Source organism: Camponotus floridanus, unplaced genomic scaffold (genome assembly GCF_003227725.1).
Source record: "Camponotus floridanus strain SB8 unplaced genomic scaffold, Cflo_v7.5 scaffold120, whole genome shotgun sequence".
Classification (NCBI taxonomy): domain Eukaryota; kingdom Metazoa; phylum Arthropoda; class Insecta; order Hymenoptera; family Formicidae; genus Camponotus; species Camponotus floridanus.
This window is the reverse complement of record NW_020229238.1, coordinates 328,133-354,045: the sequence shown is the minus strand read 5'-3', so window position 1 is coordinate 354,045 and position 25,913 is coordinate 328,133. Positions and strand designations below refer to the sequence as shown.

At 28.9% G+C, this 25,913-nt stretch overlaps 1 protein-coding gene and 1 pseudogene across 5 annotated transcripts; one reads left to right on the top strand and one right to left on the bottom strand.

The window, feature by feature from the left end:
* The first annotated feature begins 1,011 nt into the window (after positions 1–1,011).
* On the top strand, positions 1,012–17,903 carry LOC105257601 (anoctamin-4). 5 transcript variants are annotated; one of them, XM_020029478.2, is made up of 15 exons: positions 1,012–1,316; positions 1,832–2,036; positions 3,635–3,950; positions 5,971–6,118; positions 7,133–7,415; positions 7,492–7,643; positions 9,339–9,584; positions 9,680–9,879; positions 10,009–10,146; positions 12,971–13,188; positions 13,284–13,592; positions 13,677–13,986; positions 14,512–14,717; positions 16,233–16,523; positions 16,587–17,903. In XM_020029478.2, exons 2-15 carry the CDS (start codon positions 1,935–1,937, stop codon positions 16,872–16,874), a joined length of 3,207 nt encoding a protein of 1,068 aa, XP_019885037.1. In that variant the 5' UTR covers positions 1,012–1,316; positions 1,832–1,934; the 3' UTR covers positions 16,875–17,903. The 5 variants fall into 5 exon arrangements, with proteins under 5 accessions (XP_019885037.1, XP_019885036.1, XP_019885035.1 ...); XM_020029477.2 differs by having other exon boundaries at positions 1,773–2,036; XM_020029476.2 differs by having other exon boundaries at positions 1,012–2,036.
* A 707-nt stretch (positions 17,904–18,610) lies between these two features.
* LOC105257602 lies at positions 18,611–25,430 on the bottom strand (annotated as a pseudogene).
* Positions 25,431–25,913: the final 483 nt, after the last annotated feature.

Sequence of the window (25,913 nt, the reverse complement as noted above, 5' to 3'; positions counted from 1 at the left end):
ATTCTTATAGAAACGCCTAGCTTTTGCATTTTATTACTTTTAATTATTTTAATTGTATTGTGTTTCTTAATATATATAACGTCACAGGAAATTTCTCATCAAAATATATTATATATGTATATATATAAAGTGCAGTATAATTTATATTTCATATTTAAGTATTTTATTTAATAAAATATATTTTTAATATATATTGAAACATAATAATAACATAATTCAATATTTCACAATATGTATAATTATTTTTCTTTCCGGAAATTATATCTAATCATGATGAAATAAATGATCAAATATAAAATATATGTATATGCTATATTTTGATAATAGTTAACACGTATATTCACATATTTTATTTAAACTTTCTCAGTGTATCGTATTTGCTCATCGAATGCATTTTCAACAAAATTATATATACACACACATAAGAAATTTAATAAAATCCTTTTCTATTTATATATATTATGATATTCAATATCAATAAAAAATATTATATGATAATTATGATGTGGATGGAAGCAACAATGTACAAGTTTGTTCAAATAAACTCGATGCCGAAACCAATACTACAATTGTTTCATCAAAGTGCAGTAATTATTTTGATAAAAAGAGATAATCTCTTATAATAAGACGTTTTTCAGCTTTAGCTTAGTTTATCAACGGTTTAACGCGTGATGAAAAAAACTTATATAGATCATGCGTGCTTATATACCCGCCGACACGTTCTTCAAGTTCAAACTTAAAAGAAGTACCAGTAATGCGTTTGATGTGACGTATGTAACACATGTTGTGTCCATCGGGTAACCATAGCAATTTCGAAAGCCTCGACATTCCGCTCGGCTGCTTCCACCCTCGTGCGAGGAAGGTGAAATCTTCCTCCCCCTTCCGGCAAAGGGGGAATGTGCACACACACATATATAGCTTCGCGAAATGTGTACAAGCACATAAATAAAGGACACTGATGGGACGATACATGTGTGTGATATATAAGTATTGCTCCACTATCCATTAGCCAGTATATGTTTCACTATCGTCGCAGAAGAACAGTATTAGTTCGATCGAGGATTCGTCTATACAAACGTGTTCTTTAGATGCAGTTTAATAAAGGCTATAAGGAGCTACTTGGCGTACAACTTAATTGCTTCACTAAGATCCAGGATCCTTCGGTGCCTATCAATTTGTAACGATTTATTGAATTACGAATTGAGAAAAGTTTTGGAAAAGATATATCCAGAAATACCATTCAAAGACACTAAATAAATCCAAATTGAAGAAATGACAGCAAGTGAATCAATCATGTGTAATCGATCAATCTAAACGTGAGTCCAAGTGGTCAGCAAAATTTAAATGTGGAATTAAAGGGTTAGAGATCCAACATGTTCCGCTGCGTGAAAGCATACTCATGGCGATTAAATTGGCAGGGCACCTTCGAAATCTTCGGTACTTCTCTCGTACCCCCATAACCATAATCCAGTAGATGATTAACGCCTTTTTTCATCCTCGAACTACGTGACCCTGACTACCGATCGTATTTCTTCGAGTGAGGTCGTGATTCATTCATAATTAAACGATTAACCGACGCGAGGCTATCACCGCAACTATCCCGACCTATCGGCACTCGATGTTCATTTTCACGTGATCAACTATCAGATCGAGAAAGCTTAAAGTGCATTCTGGTGGCGGGTGGACGAATATTTCGAAGGAGCCTTCGCAAAAGTATCGGGTCTCATTCTAAGATGGTTTACTTGAGGTTTACAAAATACTCCTCTCGACAGTGGCGCGTGCAAATTAAGTAATCATTCGAATAATCGCCTCGTCATTATTCCCGATAAAGGAAGCAAAAAATGTTATCCGATATGGCGAAACTCCAAACCCTATCCGCCAAAAGTCTTCCGATCTGGCCTTGTGTATTTTGAAAGGGACTCGAAGAGGCCGACATGGATGATAACAAGCTGCAAGTAGACGATGACAGCCAGGTATACTTAACACCGTTCGAAAAATCGGTTTTGCATCCCGCGCATGTGAGAATATTTCTCATAGTGAGTTTAATGTTTCACATATTCATATATGTATTTTGTACACACGCACATGCATACACAAATAAAATATTATAGAAAGAAAATTATATCAAATCTGTTTTAGAAACTTTCAAAGTAATCTTAATTTTAATTTTTTATTAACAAAAAATTTTATTATAATTACTTATTGTACGAAATTTGCATGGAATCAAGAGATTTTGTCTTTTTCTTTTAGTTAGTTTTTTATCGCAGTGTGAGTGTGTCTTTAAAATAAAGCGAAGCATTAAAATAAATATCATAAAATAAACCATAAAGTAAATAAATATTAAAATAAATGTGCATATATATAATATAAAAATTTTTTAAAATGCAAAAACATACATTTTATTAAGATATCTAAATAACGTATTTATCGCGATTATCTCTCAGAATGAAAATGCTCCTTCTTCCAAATTTTTATATACAGGGTATTCCATGTTAACTTTCACGCGCGAATATCTCGAAACCAAGACGGTTTCTGTGAAAATGTTTTAAACAAATGTTGTATGATTTTAAGGGGGCCATAAGGTGTCATTGTTTTTACCTTGAAAAGTCGTTTGAAGGTCACGTGAAGATTACCTCCAACTTTTTAAACACCCTATATACTTTTGTATGTTCTTGTAACTTGCCTCGAGAGCTTTGCAAAACGCTATAAACATAAAATATTTTTTCATTAAGTATTTTTCAAGTTATGAGGCTTGAAATAATTTTTTAATTTTACCATAAAATAAGCCATAAAACATCTAGTAAAATATTCATTTTTCGATTATCTTATCTTAATCTGTTTATGTACAAAATAATGAGAGTCAATTGATGTAAAGAAAACATGCAATTGTTTTAAAAAAAAAATATGGAATTGTTAATTGCAAATTACATATTTTTTCTTTGAAACAACTATGTTTTTTCTTTACATCAATTGATTTCTCTCATTATTTTGTACATAAAAATATTAAGGTAAGATAATCGAAAAATAAATATTTTACTAGATATTTTATGGTTTATGTAAAATTAAGAAATTATTTCAAGCCTCATAACTCGAAAAGTACTCAATAAAGAAATACTTTATTATAGTGTTTTGGAAAGCTCTCGAAATAAGCTATAAAAGTAAGTAATAAAGAACAGGGGATTCTATTTAAAAAATTAAAGGTGACCTTCACGTGACCTTTAAATGACTTTTTAAAGTAAAATCAATGACACCATCTTATGACTCCTTTAAAACCATACAACTTTTGTTTAAAACATTTTCACCGAAACCGCCATGGTTTCGAGATATTCGAGTGTAAAAGTTAAAATGGGACACCCTGTGTATCATCTACGCTACAATTATTTATCATAATAGCGTCCTTTTTTCGCCACGTAACGCTAACGAGAATGTATATTGAATTTTGATCTTTGAAGATGATAAAGCTATCGATCGTCCGACTATTTTGTTTATTGCAAACTCATTTCTATCTTTTATTATCGTTTATTCCATTATAGGATTTTCTGACAATGATTTATATCCTTTTCGATTACAAACGAGAATATAAACAGGATAACGTGATCACCGCGAGAAGTCATAAACGTCTGAATAATTTCAGCATAACCACAGCCGAAGGCCCAGTAGCTGGGGCGCCTTTCTTCATCCCGACGACAATAGCCCGGTCGAGTATCAGTTCAACGACGAAAAATCAAGCGGTTCAGGAAATACCTCTCGCGCGTCTTCGGCGAAATCAACATCGACCAAATCAAAATCGTTGGACTATAATTGTTCCATCTCGAATAGGGAAATCATTTACGAGCTCGATAAAAACGGTCTGCCATGCGGAGAGACGCCGGCAAGTGTCAAGAGAAAATTATCGAGAGCCAGCGTGGTTCATCCGTCTGGAACGACTCTGATTGCGCAGGATGCTTTCGGTGAGAATTGAATTCAACGACGAACTGAAACGCAAAACAAATGAAAATTAGAAGATTTAATTTTTACAAAGAGAATATATTACAAATTTTTACAAAGAGAATGTATTATAAATTTATCTGTAATTTATTATAGATATTTTATTACAGATTTATTTCAGATAATTTATTAAATATTTTTATTAAATTTAACATTTAGTAGAGGATCTACAAATTTTAATTCAATAATTTTTTGATATTATTATTATTATTATTATTATTATTATTATTATTATTATTATTATTATTATTATTATTATTTTATATATATATTAATATTAAATTGATTACAGTGATTTTATTAGTTATAGATTCCGAAAATTAAAGAAGTAATTCCTTGGATAATTAAGAAAAAAAAATGATTATAAAAAAAAGCTTATGTACATTTTTGTCATAAATGACTTATTTCGGAAGGGATGTTCGAACAGAAAAATACATTTTTTTTTAAATTTCAAAGATTCCAATTATTTTCTTGAAATTTATTAAGTGTTAGTAATGTGCTAACTTTTAGGGATGAAAAATTCTGGTATATTCTGATTAGTGGTATATAAGTTGATTATTGACAGATTTGACTGATTTTTGACTAGAAAAATTTTTGACAAAAAAATAAATTTTCTTCATAAAAACATTTACAAAATTACTTCTTTTATTTTTGGAACGTACTTAAGAATCATTCTGTGTAAAACCTTATCTCAAGGTTCTTTATATAAGGTCAACACGTGTCTATACTCGGTTTAGCACACACATATATCATAACATTTTCCAGTTTTCACGTGTTCTTTAAAAATTCCACGGTAATGCAAACTAATTTTAGCCCCGGTGTCCATTTGTTTCGCGCTTTAATAGCTGTAGAATTTGCTAAATGTAGCGCGATACGATCTACGAGTATATAAAAAGAATAAAAAAAATGAAATACTCGTAGAAACGCGCAACTAATGTCCATAACAGCAATAAAGCTATGTCAGTAAACCACGATCAATATACGTACGAATGTCAGCGTGTCACGAATATCGGATATTAATAATGCAACGTTTAAGACTTGGCTCGTGGTATTATAGGAAAGCGTCCTATGTAAGCACTTTAACTTTGTGCTTTTAATTTTTTTCCGCTTTTGAAAAATACACTCCGTATTTGCAAATATTAGTAACTTTAAAATAAGAAACATTAAAAAAAAGCTTTTTACAATATTATGTATTAGTGAGAAAGACCTTTAATTATCGAAGAACCTAATTCTTCCATATATACCTTTTAATATTGTCTCTAATAAATAATTTTATTCATATTTTTTTTTAGATAATACGAGAAATAACATAAAATTTATAAAAAATTTTACGATTGGTACAACAGGTTCTGATCCATATTTAATAATGATAAATATCGATTGTTGTCAATAAATAAAATTATAACATTTTTATTCATATATAGTTGCAGAATTACAAGGAATTCATATTTCTTGTAATTCTGCAATTAATTTCTTTCGAATTTTATATTTAAATTTATATTTTTTTCGAAAATTTATATTTTTACGAATTTATATTTTTTTCAAATTTGTTGATTTTAAATATTAATACTATTTTAGAAAAAATTTTTATTGAAATCTTTTGTCACACATACACACATTACGTAAAACAAAAATATATATTGAATTGTGTTAAACTTTTTCAGTTGATATAAACTTTATTGAGGAACAACAAATTTGGGATAATGAAAGTAGAGGAATTAGAAATAGAAATAAAATTAAAAGTGAAAAGAATCTTATAACTTTTATTTTAAAAAATACGAAACATATGAAATGGATGATTAAGAGGCTACGAATATCTTTTTGTAATAATTTGTTAAATTTTTACATTTAATTAATTTGTTAAGTTATTAGTCAATTAATTTGTTACATTTTTATTAGCGTAATAAAGAAGATGATGATAATTAAATTAATTTAAAAAGAATTGTGCACAAGATTATGGTAATTCTGTTTGAATTGGGCAAGGTCCTAAACTCACGGCACCTGCTACTCCGGAAATCAACCCCTCGTTACCGGATACACCAGTTTCGCCGGATTTCGCCGAGACCATCGGGAATTCATTGCCGACGAAAGAAACGGACGCGGGAATCGATTCCGAAACACTTTATTTTCGGTAAGTAATTATCCTTCGTGGTCACAAATGTCACGAGTTATTTTAGATCTTCTTTATGAAGCTCTCGAATGTATAAGTACATATAGAGACGGACATGTAGGCATCTTTTTCCATTATATCAAGCTAATACGATTCTCCGGAGGAACGTCAGCCATTGTCTTATCATTCTTCTATCGTTGTGCGAACATATAAGCGAATAACACAAGTGTAGAGAATGTGGAAAGTGGAATTTATTTCTGAGTCTCTTTTATTTTTAGGTGTCCTTAATTTAAAAGCATACGCGGACGTGAAAAAGAGTTATTATTAGATTGAGTCATTTTTCGAAACGATTTCTTAGTTGAAAGAGGGGTATCAAGGTTAATATAGATTAATATTTATTATTAATTTATTAATATTATTAATTATTAATTCATTATTAATTATTATCAATAATTCATTATTAATTTATTAATATTTATTATTATTTTATTAATAAGATTTCCTTTCTTTTTCTTCCTCTAAAACGTTATATTTGTATTTTTCAACAATTAAATATCAGAATTTATCTTGCTTATTCAGTTTATCAGAAATCTATTCATTCATTTGTTACTTATGTATTAAATCGATTTCCATTAAGCTTCTTGCAGTTTTGCACAATTTTTTCTAAATTTTTTTTTGACAAATTACATAATCTATAAATAACGATAAATATTTTTTATAATAGTTTATTCTAAATGCGTTTAGAGATTTTTAAATAAATTTTATATATTATGAATACTGATTTTTTTATAGTTTGTCTTTTTTTAATGAAAATATCTAATAAAAATGTAAACATTGAAAAATAAAGAGAAAGTTGTCTCTTTCAAAATTATTTTATTTTTATAAATAAAAAAATATACAACTTTGTTCTACAAATTCAAGAAACCTGTATAATTCAAAAATTTATTGTAGTGTATTTTTCTATATATTTTTACCATGTTTCTCATTGAATATGTCGACATTATTTGCTGATTGAACTCAATATGATAATTTTAGCGACGGTCATCGAAGAATCGATATGGTATTGGTCTACCAGGAAGAAAATGAAGGAGTCATGACCGAAATAGAAGCTCGTCGTCGAGAACACAGGCGAGTATTTCAACAGAATCTTTTGAAGGAAGGTTTGCAACTGGAGCTGGAGCCAAAGGAGAATTCATTCGATGGGAAAACATATTTTCTAAAATTGCATATACCTTGGAAAATAAAGGTGCAATATGCGGAAGTAATGAGCTTGAAACTACCCACAAAAAGATTTAAAACCATTCCTGTGAAGACTTGGGTACGTCTCTTCTAAAACTAAACATTCGTGTTATATTTCGTATTATAAATATGATGCCCGAATTTTTTGAAAATAGGATACAGACGGTGCCAAAGAAACATCGAAATTTATGGAGAGATGGAGGCGATGGGTTCAGTGGGCACGTAAAATACATACTTGGGACACCACAAAGTATCCCGAAGAACCGAACTTTTACGATTATATAGATTCCGGCGATCTCGAGGAAAGGTAATATATATACAGGATGGGCTATTTTAATACGTCCACTCAAATATCTCCAAACCTGTAAGTTTTAGAAGAAAACTTTTTAGAAAAAAGTTGTTTGATTCTGAGGGAGACAGAAGATAGGAATATTAGTTAGACCTTGGGTGGCGTTGTTAAGGTCACATTGAATTTTTTAAATTAAAACTCCTATTTTTTATTATATACTTTTGTAGTTTATCTTAAGAGCTTTCCAAAACATTATAATAACATATTTTTTTATTGAGTACTTTTTGAATTATGAGGCTTAAAATAATATCTTAATTTTCACTCAAAAAAATGATCTTGCAACTATAGCAAAAATTTTCTAGGTGCGAAAAATTAACTGAGGCAGATAAACGATTAGCAAATATTGTAATATCGTATATATGTTGCACGTAATCAATCTAAATGACAGATACAGAATTTATATCTGAACTGTTTGTGAAATTTAGAAAGAAAGTTTTTTTGTGGCGTCTATCCATGTTATGATCAATCCATACTTGTTATAAAGTTTGGCTGTAGTACACAGAAAATACTAGCAGTAAAAACAAATGAATATATAATCCTAAATTTTCTAGCAGATATTGCTAGAATGTTACTGCTATAAATTCTAGCTGTGACAAACGATATTCTATCAGATACAAAAAATAGAGATAAATTTTGGTTGCGACATCTAGAAATCTACCTACATTAGCAAAACATTTTTTTGAGTGAATTACATAAACCATAAAATATCTAGTAAAATATTCATTTTTTGATTATCTTATCTTAATATTTTTATGTACAAAATAATGAGAGGAATGGTGTAAAGAAAACACATAATTATTTTTAAGAAAAAGTATGTAATTGTTAATTACAAATTACATATTTTTTCTTTGAAACAATGTGTTTTCTTTACACCAATTTGATTTTTCTCATTATTTTGTACATAAAAGTATTAAGATAGATAATCAAAAAATGAATATTTTACTAGATATTTTATGGTTTATGTAAAATTAAGATATTATTTTAAGCCTTATAACTCGAAAAGTATTCAATGAAAAAATACTTTATTAAGTGGAAAGCTCTTGAGATAAGCTACAAGAATATGTAATAAAAAATAAGGGTTTCAGCTTAAAAAATTCAATATGATCTTGATATATCTTAACAACGCCACCCAAGGTCTAACAATAAGTAATATTCCTATATTCTGTCCCTCTCAGAACCAAACAACTTTTTTCCAAAAAGTTTTCTTCTAAAACTTACAGGATTAGAGATATTTGAATGGACGGAAAGTGGCTCATCCTGTAAGATGTTCTAAAATTATTGAATGTCCTTTCAAAAACAGAATCTTTGGCCAATTTGGGAACAATTTTTCTTCTTTCTTTAATTTTTACTTTTTAATTTTTTTAAATAGAATTTTAATTCAAAGGCTTACAATTAGTTACAAAGATATAATGGCAAAAATGAAAAGTTTACAAAAAATGATGATTTTGTCTTCGACATTTTGGCTGAGAAAAAAAATCATCTTCAAATTAATAAAAGAATCTGTTATTAAAATGACATCCGATTTTGGAACATCCTGTATAAATACTACGCGAAATAAAAAATGTTGATTAAAAAAATATTATTATCGCTATTAAGTTTTTGAATTTAATATAATTTTTTAATATAATTTTTCAATTTAATATAATGTTGAAGGTTTATCGTAAAGGAGAGAGACAATGCTTATACACCTGCTCAAAGATCATTGATAGTTATGCAAATATTGTTGCGAACGAGATATGACGAGAACCACGAGAAATCTGGTATTCGTAGGCTTCTAGCGGATGGAACGTATCTCGATTGCTTCTCATTGCACGAGGGCCCTTACAATAAACCTACGTGCAATGGAGAAATTCTCGATAGATATCTGTTGTATTTAATATGGGCAAGACCCTCGCAATGGTAATATTATACACATGGTAATTTATATACATGATTATATTACTTTAAGTATTCGACGTAGCATTGAAATTAATTATGTTTATTTTTAATATAAGGTATAAGAAACAGCCGTTATGGTTGATAAGGCGATATTTCGGCGAGAAAGTTGCTCTTTACTTCGCGTGGTTAGGATTTTACACGAAATGCTTATATCCGCCGGCAGTGGTGGGACTTTTGTGTTTCTTTTATGGCCTTGGGAGCATGGAGGGCGAAGACAATGTACCCAGCAAAGAAATTTGCGACTCTAATTTAGCTGGTAAATTTCTTTATGTACATTATTTGCCTCGAATCTCGCAATAAAATGATAGGAAAAAAATCACATTTTATCATGATATTTTAACGGTTTAAACAATACTTGTAATTTTATGCAATCGCAATTTTTCAGGAAATATCACTCTATGTCCTCTTTGTGATAAAGCGTGTACCTATCAGAAGCTTGGCGATTCCTGTATATTTTCGAAGCTGACTTATTTATTCGATAATCCTGCCACTGTCTTCTTCGCCATTTTTATGTCCTTTTGGGGTAAGATTCGAGAAAAAGGAGAAAACATTTTCTCTTCTCTATTCTATGCATATGTATCTGTGTAATTTATTTTAATGTTTTAATATAATGTAATGTAATTTAATATAAAAATATAAAATATCATTAATGTTTTAATATAAGGTGAAACCAGTTTAAATCAATATGAAATACCTATGATGAACAGATTTTATTAGATTTTATTTAATTGAGAAATTTACAAATATTTACTTTATTAAACAATTAATAATTCTATCAATTTTTTATTAATTGAAATATTTTAATTATTTTTAACTTAGATTAGATTTAGATTAGATTTTTTTTAAATATTGAAAGAGGTACTTTTCTTCGGGCTTTATGTAAAAATATCTCAATCAAATATAATCTTCTTTTTTATACGTTTTGTCCATAGTTTGCCAAGAAAAAAATGATAAAAATAATATTACAATAAAGCCAGAATATATTATTCCTACGTTGGACCTTTTTACATTTTTAAAGAAAAATATATTTTTAAAGAATATATATATACAGGGTGAGGCATCTAAAACAGGCCACCTGAATAACTCCGTTGGTAAGCCGAATACAAAAAAATTGTTCAGACAAAAGTTGTATGGTTTCAAGGGGGACATATGATGGTGTCATTAGTTTAATCTTGAAGAGCCACCCGAAGGTCACGTGAAGGTCAGCTCCAACTTTTTAAATGGGACACCTTATATGCTTTTGCATATTTTTGTAGCTCATCTCAAGAGCTTTCCAAACCACTACAATTATGTTAGTTTTCATTAAATACTTTCCAAGTTATGAGGCTTGAAATCATTTTTTAATTTTACATAAACCGTAAAATATCTTGTAAAATATTCATTTTTCGATTATTTTACCTTAATACTTTTATGTACAAAATAATGAGAAGAATCAATTGGTGTAAAGAAAACACATAATTGCTTCGAACAAAAAAATGTAATTGTTAATTGCAAATTACATTTTTTTGTTCGAAGCAATTATGTGTTTTCTTTACACCAATTGATTCTTCTCATTATTTTGTACATAAAAGTATTAAGGTAAAATAATCGAAAAATGAATATTTTACAAGATATTTTACGGTTTATGTAAAATTAAAAAATGATTTCAAGCCTCATAACTTGGAAAGTATTTAATGAAAACTGACATAATTGTAGTGTTTTGGAAAGCTCTTGAGATGAGCTACAAGAATATGCAAAAGCATATAAGGTGTCCCATTTAAAAAGTTGGAGCTGACCTTCACGTGACCTTCGGGTGGCTCTTCAAGATTAAACTAATGACACCATCATATGTCCCCCTTGAAACCATACAACTTTTGTCTGAACAATTTTTTTATATTCGGCTTACCAACGGAGTTATTCAGATGGCCTGTTTTAGATGCCTCACCCTGTATATATATATATATATATATATATATATATATATATATATATATACAGAGTGTTCCAAAACACATAATCAATCTTTTAAAGACAGATTCCTGGGATCATTTGGAGAAAATTTTTCCTCAGCGAAAACGTCGATGAAGGCCATCATTTTTTGCATGTTCCCGATTTTTGTCATCATATATCTTTGCAATTAAGTCTTAAATTAAAACTCAACTAAAGTAAACTCTATTTAAAATTAATCGAAGAATATGGTTTTGTTAATATTTTATTTCTGCAAAGGTTAGTTTACGAAAAATCCCTTATTTCCAATCACTTATAATTCAAAAATTATTAGTGACTCGACATTTTCGTTGAGGAAAAATCGTCTTTAGATGATCCTAGGAATCTGTCTTTGAAAGATTGATTATGAGTTTTGGGACACCCTGTATATATATACATATATATATATATATATATATAATATTTTAATATACATATATATATATATATATATATATATATATATATACAGGGTGTCCCATTTTAATCCATCCAATCGAATATCTCGAAAACCAAGCTTGAAAGAGAAAAATGTTTCAGACAAAAGTTATATGGTTTCTAGGGGGACATAAGATGGTACCATTGGTTTGACCTTGAAGAGTTATTTGAAGGTCACATGAAGGTCACCTTTAATTTCTTAAATGGAATCTACATTTTCTCATTACATATTCTTGTAGCTTATCTCGAGAGCTTTCCAAAACACTATAATAAAATATTTTTTTATTGAGTACTTTTCGAATTATGAAGCTTGAAATCATTTCTTAATTTAACATAAACCGTAATATATCTAGTAAAATATTCATTTTTCAATTATGTTGCTTTAATACTTTTATGTACAAAATAATGAGAGGAATCAATTGGTGTAAAGAAAACATATAGTTATTTTTAAGAAAAAATATGTAATTTGCAATTAACAATTACATATTTTTTCTTTGAAACAACTATGAGTTTTTTTTACACCATTGATTTCTCTCATTATTTTGTACATAAAAGTATTAAAGCAAGATAATCGAAAAATGAATATTTTACTAGATATATTACGGTTTATGTTAAATTAAGAAATGATTTCAAGCCTCATAACTCGAAAAGTACTCAATAAAAAAATATTTTATTATAGTGTTTTGGAAAGCTCTCGAGATAACCTACAAGAATATGTAATGAGAAAATGTAGATTCCATTTAAGAAATTGAAGGTGACCTTCATGTGACCTTCAAATAACTCTTCAAGGTCAAACCAATGGTACCATCTTATGTCCCCCTAGAAACCATACAACTTTTGTCTGAAACATTTTTCTCTTTCAAGCTTGGTTTTCGAGATATTTGATTGGATGGATTAAAATGGGACACCCTGTATATATAATATATTTTCTTGACACAAAGCAGCTACTACGTTTCTCGAGCTTTGGAAACGACGACAAGCTGTGATTGTTTGGGAATGGGATCTTCAGAATGCGGATTACGACGAAGAGCCCAGACCCGAATTTGAGGCGTCCGTTAAAACGTTCCGAATAAATCCCGTGACGAAGGAAAGAGAACCATATTTACCTGCTTGGTCTAAAGCCGTACGATTTTTGGCCACAGGCTCGATAGTATTCTTCATGGTAATTATATTACATGTATTTCAGCGCGTTTTTTTCACTGTCTCATTAAATAATTGAAGGATTGTATACCATCCCTTCCTTTGCCTTTATTATAGATATGCGTAGTTCTTGGAGCGGTCTTAGGGACAATCGTATACCGCATCTCGCTGGTCGCCGTCTTTTACGGCGGGGGTGGCTCTTTCCTAAAGAGACACGCAAAAATATTCACCTCCATGACTGCCGCGCTTATTAATCTGGTTATAATAATGATACTCACGCGAATATATCATCGATTGGCACGGTGGATGGTCAATATGGAGAATCCGAGAACGCAGACGGAATACGAGGCCAGCTATACGTTCAAAATCTTTCTATTCGAATTCGTCAATTTTTATTCCTCTCTGATTTACATCGCTTTTTTCAAAGTAAAATATATATAAATACAATAACTTTGACACATGCGCTGAAAACTCCTCAAAACTTATGTCCATTATGATCTCAATTTTCAGGGAAGATTTTTCGTTCATCCTGGCGACGCGGACGCGAGAGCCTCGGAATTTTATCGCATCAAGACAGACGTATGCGATCCCGCTGGTTGCCTCTCGGAGGTCTGTATCCAACTTGCGATTATAATGGTCGGCAAGCAATGCTTCAATAATTTTGTCGAGATCCTGTCACCGAAATTATGGAACTGGTGGCGCAAAAGGACACAAGTGGCGGCGACGAAGAATCACGACAGAAGATACACTTGTTGGGAGAAGGATTATCAGCTTCAAGATCCGGGGAGATTAGCCTTGTTCGAGGAATATTTAGAAATGAGTAAGTATAATTATTCTTGCGCGCACGCACACATGCTACAAAATGTCCTAAAACTAAATGTTCTTTTAATAACAAGTTTCTCTAGAACACAGATTTAATAACAAGTTTTTCTAGAACACAGATTTTTCTTCTATTTGAAGATGACAAGCGTCATCAATAATTTCAAAATGAATCGATCGCGAAAAAAAATTATTCATAAATTAAATTTTACGAAATCAAAAAGTATAGAAAACTACATTTTTTTAGTTGATTTCAAGTAGAATTAATCAAGTAGAATAGATTGTTTGATTTCAAGTAGAATCTCTAATTTGTAGCTTAATTACGATGGAAAAAATTGAAAACTTGTAAGAAAAATAAAAAAGTGATTTGCTTTTTCACTGAAAAAAAACTAACTCTTTAAACTTTGATCAAAAAATCCGTCTGTGCAATTAAAAGGAAATCTGATTGTTTTGAAATATTCTATACACGTATATTTTACGGAGAAAAAATTTTTTGTAAATATTTCGTCCTGCTTTCTATTTGTAGTTTTGCAATATGGATTTGTAACGTTATTCGTGGCAGCATTTCCGTTGGCACCACTATTCGCTTTATTAAATAATATCGCCGAGATAAGACTGGATGCATACAAAATGGTAAAGGAGGCTCGACGACCGTTGGCCGAACGAGTAGAGGATATCGGCGCCTGGTTCGGCATTCTCAGAGGTGTTACTTATGTAGCAGTCGTATCGAATGTACGTAGAAAAATTTCTGGAATTGTATATAAATCATGCAAAAGAGAGCTTTCAAATTTATCAAGTTTTCAAAATTGCAAAATATATACATACACACACAAATAAATTCATCACTTGTCTTTAATTGCCTGCATTTTGAACGAAATTTTGTACAAAATTTATAATCATTTTCTGTTAATTATTCATCTATTATTTATATCTATTTGTCATTATTTTAAATAAAATTTATAATTCATTATTTCATAATATAATTCATTATTATCATTTATTATTTCATCTACTTATCTGTTATTTTATTCATTAATTATATTTATTTACAATCGTTTTAAATTTATAATTTATAATTTTGTTTGAATTTTCGTATATTTTAATAATAAAATATAAGAAATAAAGAAACACTATTAATTTATACCATAATAAATTATACCATAATATACCATAATATGATAATTATTATCATAGTACATTTTTTACATATATTTAAAATCTCTTCAAATATGTGTAGGTTTTTTGTCATTTTAAAGATTCGAATTTATATTTTAAGTTAAAACATTTCAACTTTGAAAAACCTTCTATATTTAAACATATATGTTACATATTGGGTGATTTATTTTAATCTTAACAGGCAAATATTTTGAAAAATATGCGAGATACGAGAAAATGTTTCAGACAAAAGTTATATGGTTCTAAAGGAGACATAAGATGGTGTTATGATAAGATGGTGTTAAGATGGTTAATTTGACCTTAAATAGTTACTTGAAAGTCACGTAAAAATTATCCTCAATTTTTTAAATGGAATTCCCTATTTTTTATTACATATTCTTGTAACTTATCTCGAGAGCTTTCCAAAACACTATAATTAAGTTAGTTTGTATTAAGTACTTTCTGAGTTATAAGGCTTGAAATCGTTTCTTAATTTTACATAAACTGTTGTTTAAAAAAAAATATGTAATTTGCAATTAACAATTACATATTTTTTCTTAAAAATAATTATGTGTTTTCTTTACACCAATTAATTTTTCTCATTATTGTGCACATAAAAGTATTAAGGTAAGATAATCAAAAAATGAATATTTTACAAGATATTTTACGGTTTATGTAAAATTAAGAAACGATTTCAAGCCTCATAACTCGGAAAGTACTTAATGAAAACTAACTTAATTATAGTATTTTGGAAAGCTCTCGAGATAAGCTACAAGAATATATAATAAAAAATAGGGGGTTCTATTTAAAAAATTGAGAGTGATTTTTACGTGACTTTCAAGTAACTATTTAAGGTCAAATTAATTACATCATCTTATGTCTCCTTTAGAACCATATAACTTTTGTCTGAAACATTTTTTCGTGTCTCGCATATTTTTCAAAATATTTGCCTGTTAAGATTAAAATAAATCACACTGTATAATCTACATAACACATAATAATTTATTAAATATGTGTTTATTAAATATATGTTTATTAAATATATGTTTATTAAATATATAATATAACGAATGTATATAAATATATTTTTAGGCCTTTGTAATCGCGTATACCTCCGATTTTATTCCACGAAGTGTATACGCGTTCGTTTACTCGCCTACTGAAGATCTAGTGGGTTACATAGATAGTTCTCTATCTGAATTCAATACTTCCGATTATCGCGAGGATATGAAAAGCGACGTGGAGGACGAACATCCGGAGACATGTCAATACAGAGGTTACAGAAACGGTCCGGAAGATCCCAACGAACCTTACGGTCTCAGTCCGCAATATTGGCACGTCTTCGCCGCACGCTTGGCCTTCGTCGTTGTCTTCGAGCACGTTGTAAGTACGCGATAGATGTGTTTCTTTCGATAACGAAGCGATGCAAAAATTTTTATTTTACAGGTTTTCGCACTCACTGGTATTATGAGCTACGTTATTCCGGCTGTACCGCATTCTTTGTCGACTCAGTTACGACGCGAACGGTTGATCGCGCAAGAAGAAAAATACGAGAAAGAGATCAAGGGAAAGGAGGACGAGGATGATTTGATTTCGGTTTTGAGAGAAGCCGGTAGCATCGGTAGAGGAAGCTGGGCCAGACGATTCAGCAAACTGAGCGACGTTTTAGATGTTCACGGTGATGTTAGGCATAGCAAGCGCAGCGATAGCTCTACGGTATGGGAAGTCCCTTAGTAATAATCAGAAAAAGAGGAAAGGAGCGTTGACAGTATATAATATCCATTTTCATAATGCTCGACTATGTGTGAAAATAATAAGGAAAAAGATAAAGCCAAATGTGCTATATTCCTCTCATTCCCAAATAGTTTATAATTCAAATTCCATATAATAAACTGACATGTTTCCGACGTTCTATTCTTTAGTTATTACGGCGGGCATTTCTTCACACGTAAGAATAAGATTATCAGAAAATATTTTACACAATATATTTTTTTATTTTAGAAAAAATTATCGTATACTATTTTAGAAATCGTTACAATTGTTATTACATAGAGAATATATTTATAATGTTATATGAATAAATATGTATGCATGTAATATATATGTATATATATTGAAAAAATGGAGGAATACGAAAATGGAGCACGCTGCAAAAAGCAGGCCGCCAAAAGAAACGTGTTCTCCGAAAATTATTAAAAAAATGTGAAGAAAAATTGATTAATTGATCGCTTCTCGTGCCGAATTGCAATAATAGTGATCATATTCTGTAAATTTTTATCACCGATTCTATAAATTTTTATATCAATCGAATAAAAAGTGAAAAATTCTTATATTTAAGGCGCAATTTTTATGACAAATAAGTAAATTCGTATGTCAGTTATTAAGACGGAGATGGTTTATAAACGAACGGAGTAAGTCTATGAAATATCAAAATGAAACTTGCCATCGAGATTAGAGATTCTATATTTATAGACAGTTCATCTGGCTTTTCTACAAAAAGATGCCGGGTATTGCATTAATTTTAAGATTTCGTGTGAGAGATAAATTTGCTTGATGACACGATCTCACTATGTTTAAGCATGCATAGATGGTACAATTCATTAATATTAATAGCGTTGCATACTTTAAATTTAATGATGTAAATATCTAATGATAATAGAAGATCAATAAGAGATTCGCTGTTACTGAGTTGGCGTATTAATTATCTGCGCAAGAAGGATGAATGATATGATATTACGAATATATCGACGAATATCCACATTATTCTGTTTTATATGTTCATTTTAATCTCCGAAACATACATATAATAAAACCAACCCTAAGTATGTAATATTATGTAAACAAAGCTTAATAGCGTATAATTTAGAGAGAAAAGAATTAGGTAATCGTTAAATTTAATGTACAGTCAGACGCTTTTTTCTGAGAAAAAAGATTATGCTGATGATTACATACTGGCATTCAAGAGTAGAAAATTTTGCAGATATAAAGCGATAATTACATAGGCCTGCAAAAAAGGGAGTCAAAATTTCTGTATAAGATGCAATAGTAATTTTTGACGTAATTTTGTACGCTGAATCCGAATCTGGCCGCCGAATTTAAGTAGCATGTCAGGTTTTTGAGTTATTTATAGTTGAATAGCCCAAAAATCGCTATTTTGGCCAATTTCATGAATTTATTGTGAGTAAACCAAATTTTTTGAAATATTTCTGTCAATGGCATCCTATAGTACTCACCTTTATCTTTCAAATCCACTTTCGATTACAGCCGCACGATTTTTCTTCGCTGAGATATATAAGTATGACGTTGTAAGAAAATTTACGTTAAAGAAAATTTATATAGACATCAATATGGTAGATCCATGATGTTGAAAGTTGAAAAGACTGACATATGTCAGGTTCGGTTGTCCAAAAAAGTATTGTAAAGAAATATCTAATACAGTTGTTACACATTTTGATAAATTTTTCTAAATTTTATGCCTTTTTATTGTGATTCTATTCGTCATATTGAATGCATCATTTCTCAAAAGGTGACAGAAGGTTTAAAAATGTATATTTTTATCTTAATTTTGATTCGTAGTGAAATAAAGAGGTGGCATGGTTGATTTAGAATGGATCTTATTAGATCCCTATGCATGATCAGTCTTATGACTAAAATTTGGTTTCCTCGCAATAAATTCATGAAATTGACCATAATAGCGATTTTTGAGCCATTCAATTACAAATTACTCAAAAACGTGACGTGTACACAAATTCGGCGGTCAGATTCGAATTCAGCTCACAAAATTACGTTGGAAATCACTGTTCATCTTAAAAAGAAAAACCTCGCATACCTATGTTATCGGATATATTATCAAACCGATTGAAAACTGACTAACATAGAATGCATCATCTATATTCTTGCATTAATCTGGATTCTCAAAGTTATATGACTGTACTGATAAGAATATTCGATAATTCGACCTTGTCTTCTATATCATCAAGTTTATTCTTGATCATATCTATTTCGGATGACATTTTATCCATCTCGGATAATATTTTACCCATATCGGATGAAATTTTAATCAATAACTCCTTGATATCAGAGGAGACAGTGGAAACAGATTGTATTGAGCTAGCAACATCGTTCTGTTGTAAGTGTAAATACTCGTCCTGAGTATTTTGAAAGAATGATGTATTATCTCTTGATGAAGGAATTGCTATGTTTGTCTTGCCTATACATTTGAAAATAAATTTCTTAGATTTTCTCTGTTGTACATATGTATAATGATTAATTTTAATATATATTGCGATGCAGAAATATCTATCTTTAATGCAATATCAAAATATCTTTGATAAATTTGATGCAGAATTAATATATATACATATTTATCAAAGACTTTAATACTATATAATATATTACCATGTAATATATATATTGTAAAATGATATAAAATCATGTTTGACAAATGCTAAATAAAAATAACTTGATTACATTTAAAAATGTTATTACAGAAAAAATATTTAAATGTGCATTATAAGGATACTTCAATATTGAATTAATGATAGATGTTTTATGCGAAAACTCATTCGATTAAATAAGAAAATTTTAATTAATCTTGGAATCTTACTTGTTGCAATGATTCATCCAATGAATCGTGCTCTTTTTCTTTTTCCTGATGATGGAGATGCGCAAAGTCGTGCAGAAAGTGGCTGCGTTGGCATTGTACTGGAACTTTCATATAATGACAGACTAGATGATCCTGCAGATAAAAGCTCACAAGATTCTACAATGCATGAGAAAAGATTTACAGTCGTAATCATTGTTAAATCGCAGTAAGCATTGATGCATACCTAAGCCCATCTCAACATTAATTGACGATGTTCCTAGACAAGAAAATTCCTTCGATAGACGCCACCACAAATTATGATATCTATATGTAGCATACGGTGATGTTAAATTTATCTCAGACCATTTGCGCGGCTGTGAGAACAATATTATTTGAAAAAAGAACTAAAAAAGAAAAAAATTATTTCTAACGAATTAAATATATAGAACATTTACGAAATATATAGGTGCTTCACATCCACTTGGCTCTATCTTTAAACTTTCGTTATACAGATAAGTGTCTATACTTTCATCTGACATATTAGGATCAAAAGGACCCATATTTTCAATATATTGTCTTATTTTAGACTCCACAGAAAGACAATAAGGATCATTTTGCTACAACTGTATTTCACCAATTATTTCTGCCATTTTTTCCCATTTATTAAAATTGATAAGGTCCGTGTTTTCCGGTAAGTAATCTGGATTTCCTTCTTCAATATGCAGAATATTAGTCAAATATATACTTAAGAATGCATAAAAAAAAGATTTAAATCTTTTCATAATCATTGTCAATTTGTGATACTTACCTAAGAATGGTACACAAGGTGAATTAATCGATTGTAACATTACTTTATAATTCCGAATGTAATTGTTATTAAACTGTCGCGCTTCTGTTAAAGCCGTTTGTATTTCTACTGATAATTGCTATAAAAATAAACATGTTAAAGAGAGAATGGTTTGACATAGAAGAATTTTAATAAATATATAAGCGTATACATGTATGTATATGAATCAAACATACTTGATTCTTAAGTGTTTTCCAAATTTTGCAAATTTCGCACAAAGTGTGAAACTTTTTTTGCTTATTATACATACTTGAAACGTAAATTTTAGCCTAAAAACTGGAGCAGAATCCAAAGTACCGACAATCGCCAGAACGCCATTAATATTATTGAGATCTTGAAGCACCATCATTATTTCGATTGCACGTGACACAATGGATACTCTCTCTTCAAAATTTTGAGCCTCTACTATTATTTTCTGCAGCCATCTTGTAAACTATAAAAATGCAATATAAAAATCCAAATTATTGCAAAATTTGATATACTTTCGTGATGATTTGAAACACAAAAGCCTACATTTGTCGTGTGTCTTATCATTTTCAATAAATTCGGTGACCTTTCGTTTTTGTCATCCTTTGTCCATACACATCCCACTAACTCAAAAGACTTTACTGCACTGTACAATTGAAACTCCAATAATGTTAATTGTCTCGCTAATTCAACAAGATGTATCTATAATCGACAATTTATTTCTCAGTATGAATGATTTAGTGACTGATAACTTTCCTTAAAGAAATCACAACGTTAAAAAATATTATATACCGTAAGTATTTCATAATCTTCATTATTTTCTGGAATTTTAAGATGCGATTCAATTGGTGGAGGATGATTCTTAAGATGTAATGTGATAGGTTTTGATGATTCGCGCTTTCTTTCTACAATTTTTAATTATAAATTAACCCATTTCTGTACAGAAGTGTTATTAATCGTTTCTAAAAATGATTGCAATGTTTCTAAAAGTTTTCCATCACGTTCAAAATCGTAAAAATGATAATCCATCTAATCAAAAACAGTAAGTACTTTAGAAAAAACAGTGTTTTAAATATTGCGTAAAATTCATGAAAAATGGGAAGAATATATATGTATTACTAACCCAATGTCTTAAAACATTTAAAACTCTAAACTGCACCGGATGACAGAACTCTATTTTGTATCTTTTCCAATCCTCTCTCTCCGTCGTTTTACGTACAGATGTTTCTTTTTTACCATAAAACAACGAAGGATCTGGTATATTAAATCTTTCTATCAATAATGTCAATAATGCTTGAGGTCAGCAAAAACTTCTATAAAATAAATTATTAAAAATTAGCAATTTGTTATATATATATATATATATATATATATATATATATATATATATATATCGAATAAGTTATATGTATTTATAAGAAATTATTACAATATGCAATGCAGTTCTTTACCTGTAAGTAGTAAGGAATGCCTTTATAAAAGTTGGATCACTATATACATGATAAGTCAATCTCTCTACTAATTTTATCAAAGTTGCACCCTTAATCAATGGGACATTATTTTCTATGGTCTTTAGAATAATGTTCCCCTCGCTATCTTGTTCAACAAATTTATACAAATGCGCAGGAGGTAGCCTTAATGGATATTTCTTTTCTTCTTCCAAAAGAATACTATCCAAAGTATTTTCTAACATACTTCTTGATTTTAACATCATTAAATCCACCATCCAATTGTTTTTATCCTCAATAGATTTAGCAATAAGAATAACACTAGGATGTTCTCTCGATGAATTTCAAAAGCATTTTTTAACTCTGTAAATAAATATTATGCATTTGCATTGCACGAAAATTTACAACGATATGGCAGTAAAATTTAAATAAACATTTTTTACCTTCGATGTCTTTTCTATCAATAATATCAACTTTTCTAATAAAAAGTTTCTCCTCCAATTGAAATTCATGTTGGTAAGTAAAATGTTCATCAACAAAATATGTTATAACATCATCTCTTGTCTTTGGTTTACAAATTATTAGTAACTCATCGAATAAGAAGACTTTTCCGTAGGTTAATCCTTGTCCATTATTAGCCACTTTCTCCACTGTATCCTCTATAAACAAAAACTATCGATATATAAACGTTAACAAGTCTGAAGATAATGTTTGATTATTATAAACACATGTAATTAAGAATGGAATGTAATTATTTTTTATTACTACTAATAAATTCACCGTAACAGCACTGCCCAATATCTTTTTGATTCCAGCCGTGTACAATTTTTTGTATTTCCCTCATTTTTTTTATTGTCGCTTGTCTTCTCCCTCTACACTGCATTAACAATCTTGTATCTTCTTTTGGAACACTTGTCACAGATTTCGTCAATTCCATTTGTAGCGGTTTTATTAAAACTTGTACTTGTCCCAGAGTTTCATTTCTCTTTCATATTAGGGGTGTGCTCACATAAAACCTGTGATTTATTAAAAAAGATGCAAGGTAAAATATTGTTTCGAAATAAGCGTAAACAATCTCGTACCATATCTGCAATATACATCCTTGTACACATATATATTCAATGAGTAAAATATAATAAATAATACCTCTAATTGTAATTAAAATACATGAAGCAATGCCATATAGATTGCAATAAAAGGTCTGGCAAATAACATTTAACAGCTTCTCTAATACTATAGCCTGTTTGTAACACTGCATTAGCTTCCAGTCTTGATAATAAATTTATTAAAAGTTCCCGATTAGCTGGGCTATTAATATCTCTTGCGTATCTATGATATAATTAATAAAAAATTTACAAATGAAATATATCGAATAACATACTTTATATAAATTTCGAATTTTGCCGCTTTTGCTAATGCTTCAAAGCATGAACCAATTCTAAACATTTGTCTCTGTTCTGCAATTTCCATTAATTCACAATTGTCTTCTAAACTGTCGAGTAATGTCATAGTAATTTTATAAATATCTGTAATATTACTACAGAGCATCTCGAATTCATTCTTATCTTGCGCCACTTTCATAATTTCTTCACGAAATACCTAAAATGTAAATTAATTTAATTAACATAAATTAATTAACTGTTTCTATATAATCAAGTATATTTAATATATTACTTTGATAATCATATGCAGATTACGAATATAATGCCATTCATCATGAATAAGATCTCGCACAATTTCCTTATAAAACTTTTTCTTAGACTCAATTCTCTAGTAAAATAGTCAAAGCGGAATCCTTCATGGATCTGGAATTTTTATCAGTAAATTATATTATTGTTATAAATAATAATCTTTGATATTATTTTTTAAATGTTTACGTAAAAAAGAAAAATAGAATAAATAAAAAAGAAATATATATATATATATATATATATATATAATTATATATATATATATATTTATATATTATTATATATATATATATTATATATATATTTCTTATATATATATATTATATATATATTATATATATATATATATATTTAATATCTTATAAAATATTTCATAGTAATATAATTAATGAAATAATTTATGTATAAGAATTAAATTCTTTATATTATTTATATTTTACAAAAAGTTCAAAAAATTCAAGAAGTTTAAATCCAAGAAGCAATTTTTTCAATTATGCAGTTTATAATATTAAACATCTGTTTAAAGAATAGATAAAATATCGGTTGCACGGAATTAATTTTCCAAAATTAATTATTTTGGATGCTTTACATTATATAAAATAAATCTGTAAAAATATTATTTGATATACATTGCATAGTGCACTTTATTTGTGGTTGGCATTTGTATTTATAAAGAATAATTAGGAAATTTTTTCTCAAGACTATAATGTTATCTCCCTTTTTGTCTCTCCTTTTCTCTCTTAAAAGAGATTGATATATATTTCTTACTTTTTGTTTATTTCAATTACGATATAAATTAATTAATTAATCACTTAATTAGATTATTTATGTATATACTTTGAACAAGAAAATTAAGAAACGTTTTTATAAAAACTGTAATCTTGTAGAAGTTTCTATTTTCATAATTTTTAATAAAATTATTGGTAACATTTTTTTCAAAATTTATAAAACTGTTTCAAATCTGTTTATTAATGATTAATGAAATTATCTCATTTTTTTATGATAATATGAATATAAATAACATTATGATAATAATTGACAAATATTACATTAATTTTATTCTATCATAAATTATGTATTACTATAAAAATTTAAACTCATCTTTGATTGATATACTTGGTTTTATCTTAATTAAATTAATTTAAGTTATTATGTTAGAAGAATGCATTTTTGAAATACAATTTTGTTATATATATATATTTATATATATATTTATATATATATTATATATATATATTTATATATATATTATATTATATATATATTTTTTTTTCTTAATATTTTTTTAAATGTGATATTAAGTGAATTTTGCTATAAGACAAATTTTTAAATTTTCAAAATTTATAGGGAATTTCAAAATATATATTTTGAAATTCCCTTTCTCCTATAGATTTTATGAGATTTTTAATTATATGAGATTTTCGAGAAATTTAATTGCGTTGTTCTAAAGTATATTCAAAATCTTGGAGTTACAAATATTCTGCTAAAGTCCATTTCATGAAATTACCGAATAATTTTGTCAGCGAGACGTAAGCTGATTGCAAAGAAATCGCGTACCAAATATTCATGAAAGTGTTGATTGATGTCAGCAAGATGATTAGTCACTTCAGGTTGTATTTTCTCTGTCGAATCTTTTGTAGCAGATTCCATAGGAACATCTTGCAGATCGTTATGCCAGGAAGCCATGATCGCAAGTGTCGTTTTACACGATATGAAGTCGTTTTGCGATCTCGATTACGAATTATTTTTGTTACGAACAATATTATACAGACCTTTTTATCTTTCACAATAATTAATATATATTATATATAGATCTCAATCTTACATCGCTTTTATAAGTTCACATATATCATACTCGAGATATATTTGCGTGCGTGTAAACTGTGTCTTTGTAATCCAGAAGAACAATTTAATATTGACACGTCTTCGAGATATTACAGCCATATTATTTATTTGATCGTTGATGCGAAAACAGGAACAAAAGAAGTCAATGTTTTAACAATTTAACAAGTCTTAACAATTTAAATTAATTTATTCGAAATTTCAATTCCAAACTCGCAATATCTGATCGAGTATACCCGAAATTTCACAGCTGCTTATTTTGTAAAAAAACTTGGCGAGTGTTCGAGTTAAAACTTCGCGTACGTATTCCCGATAAAATTTAATCACGTACAATGATCTGAGAGTCACCATTTAAAGACGACCGATAATCAGTATCAATCAATATTTTTATCC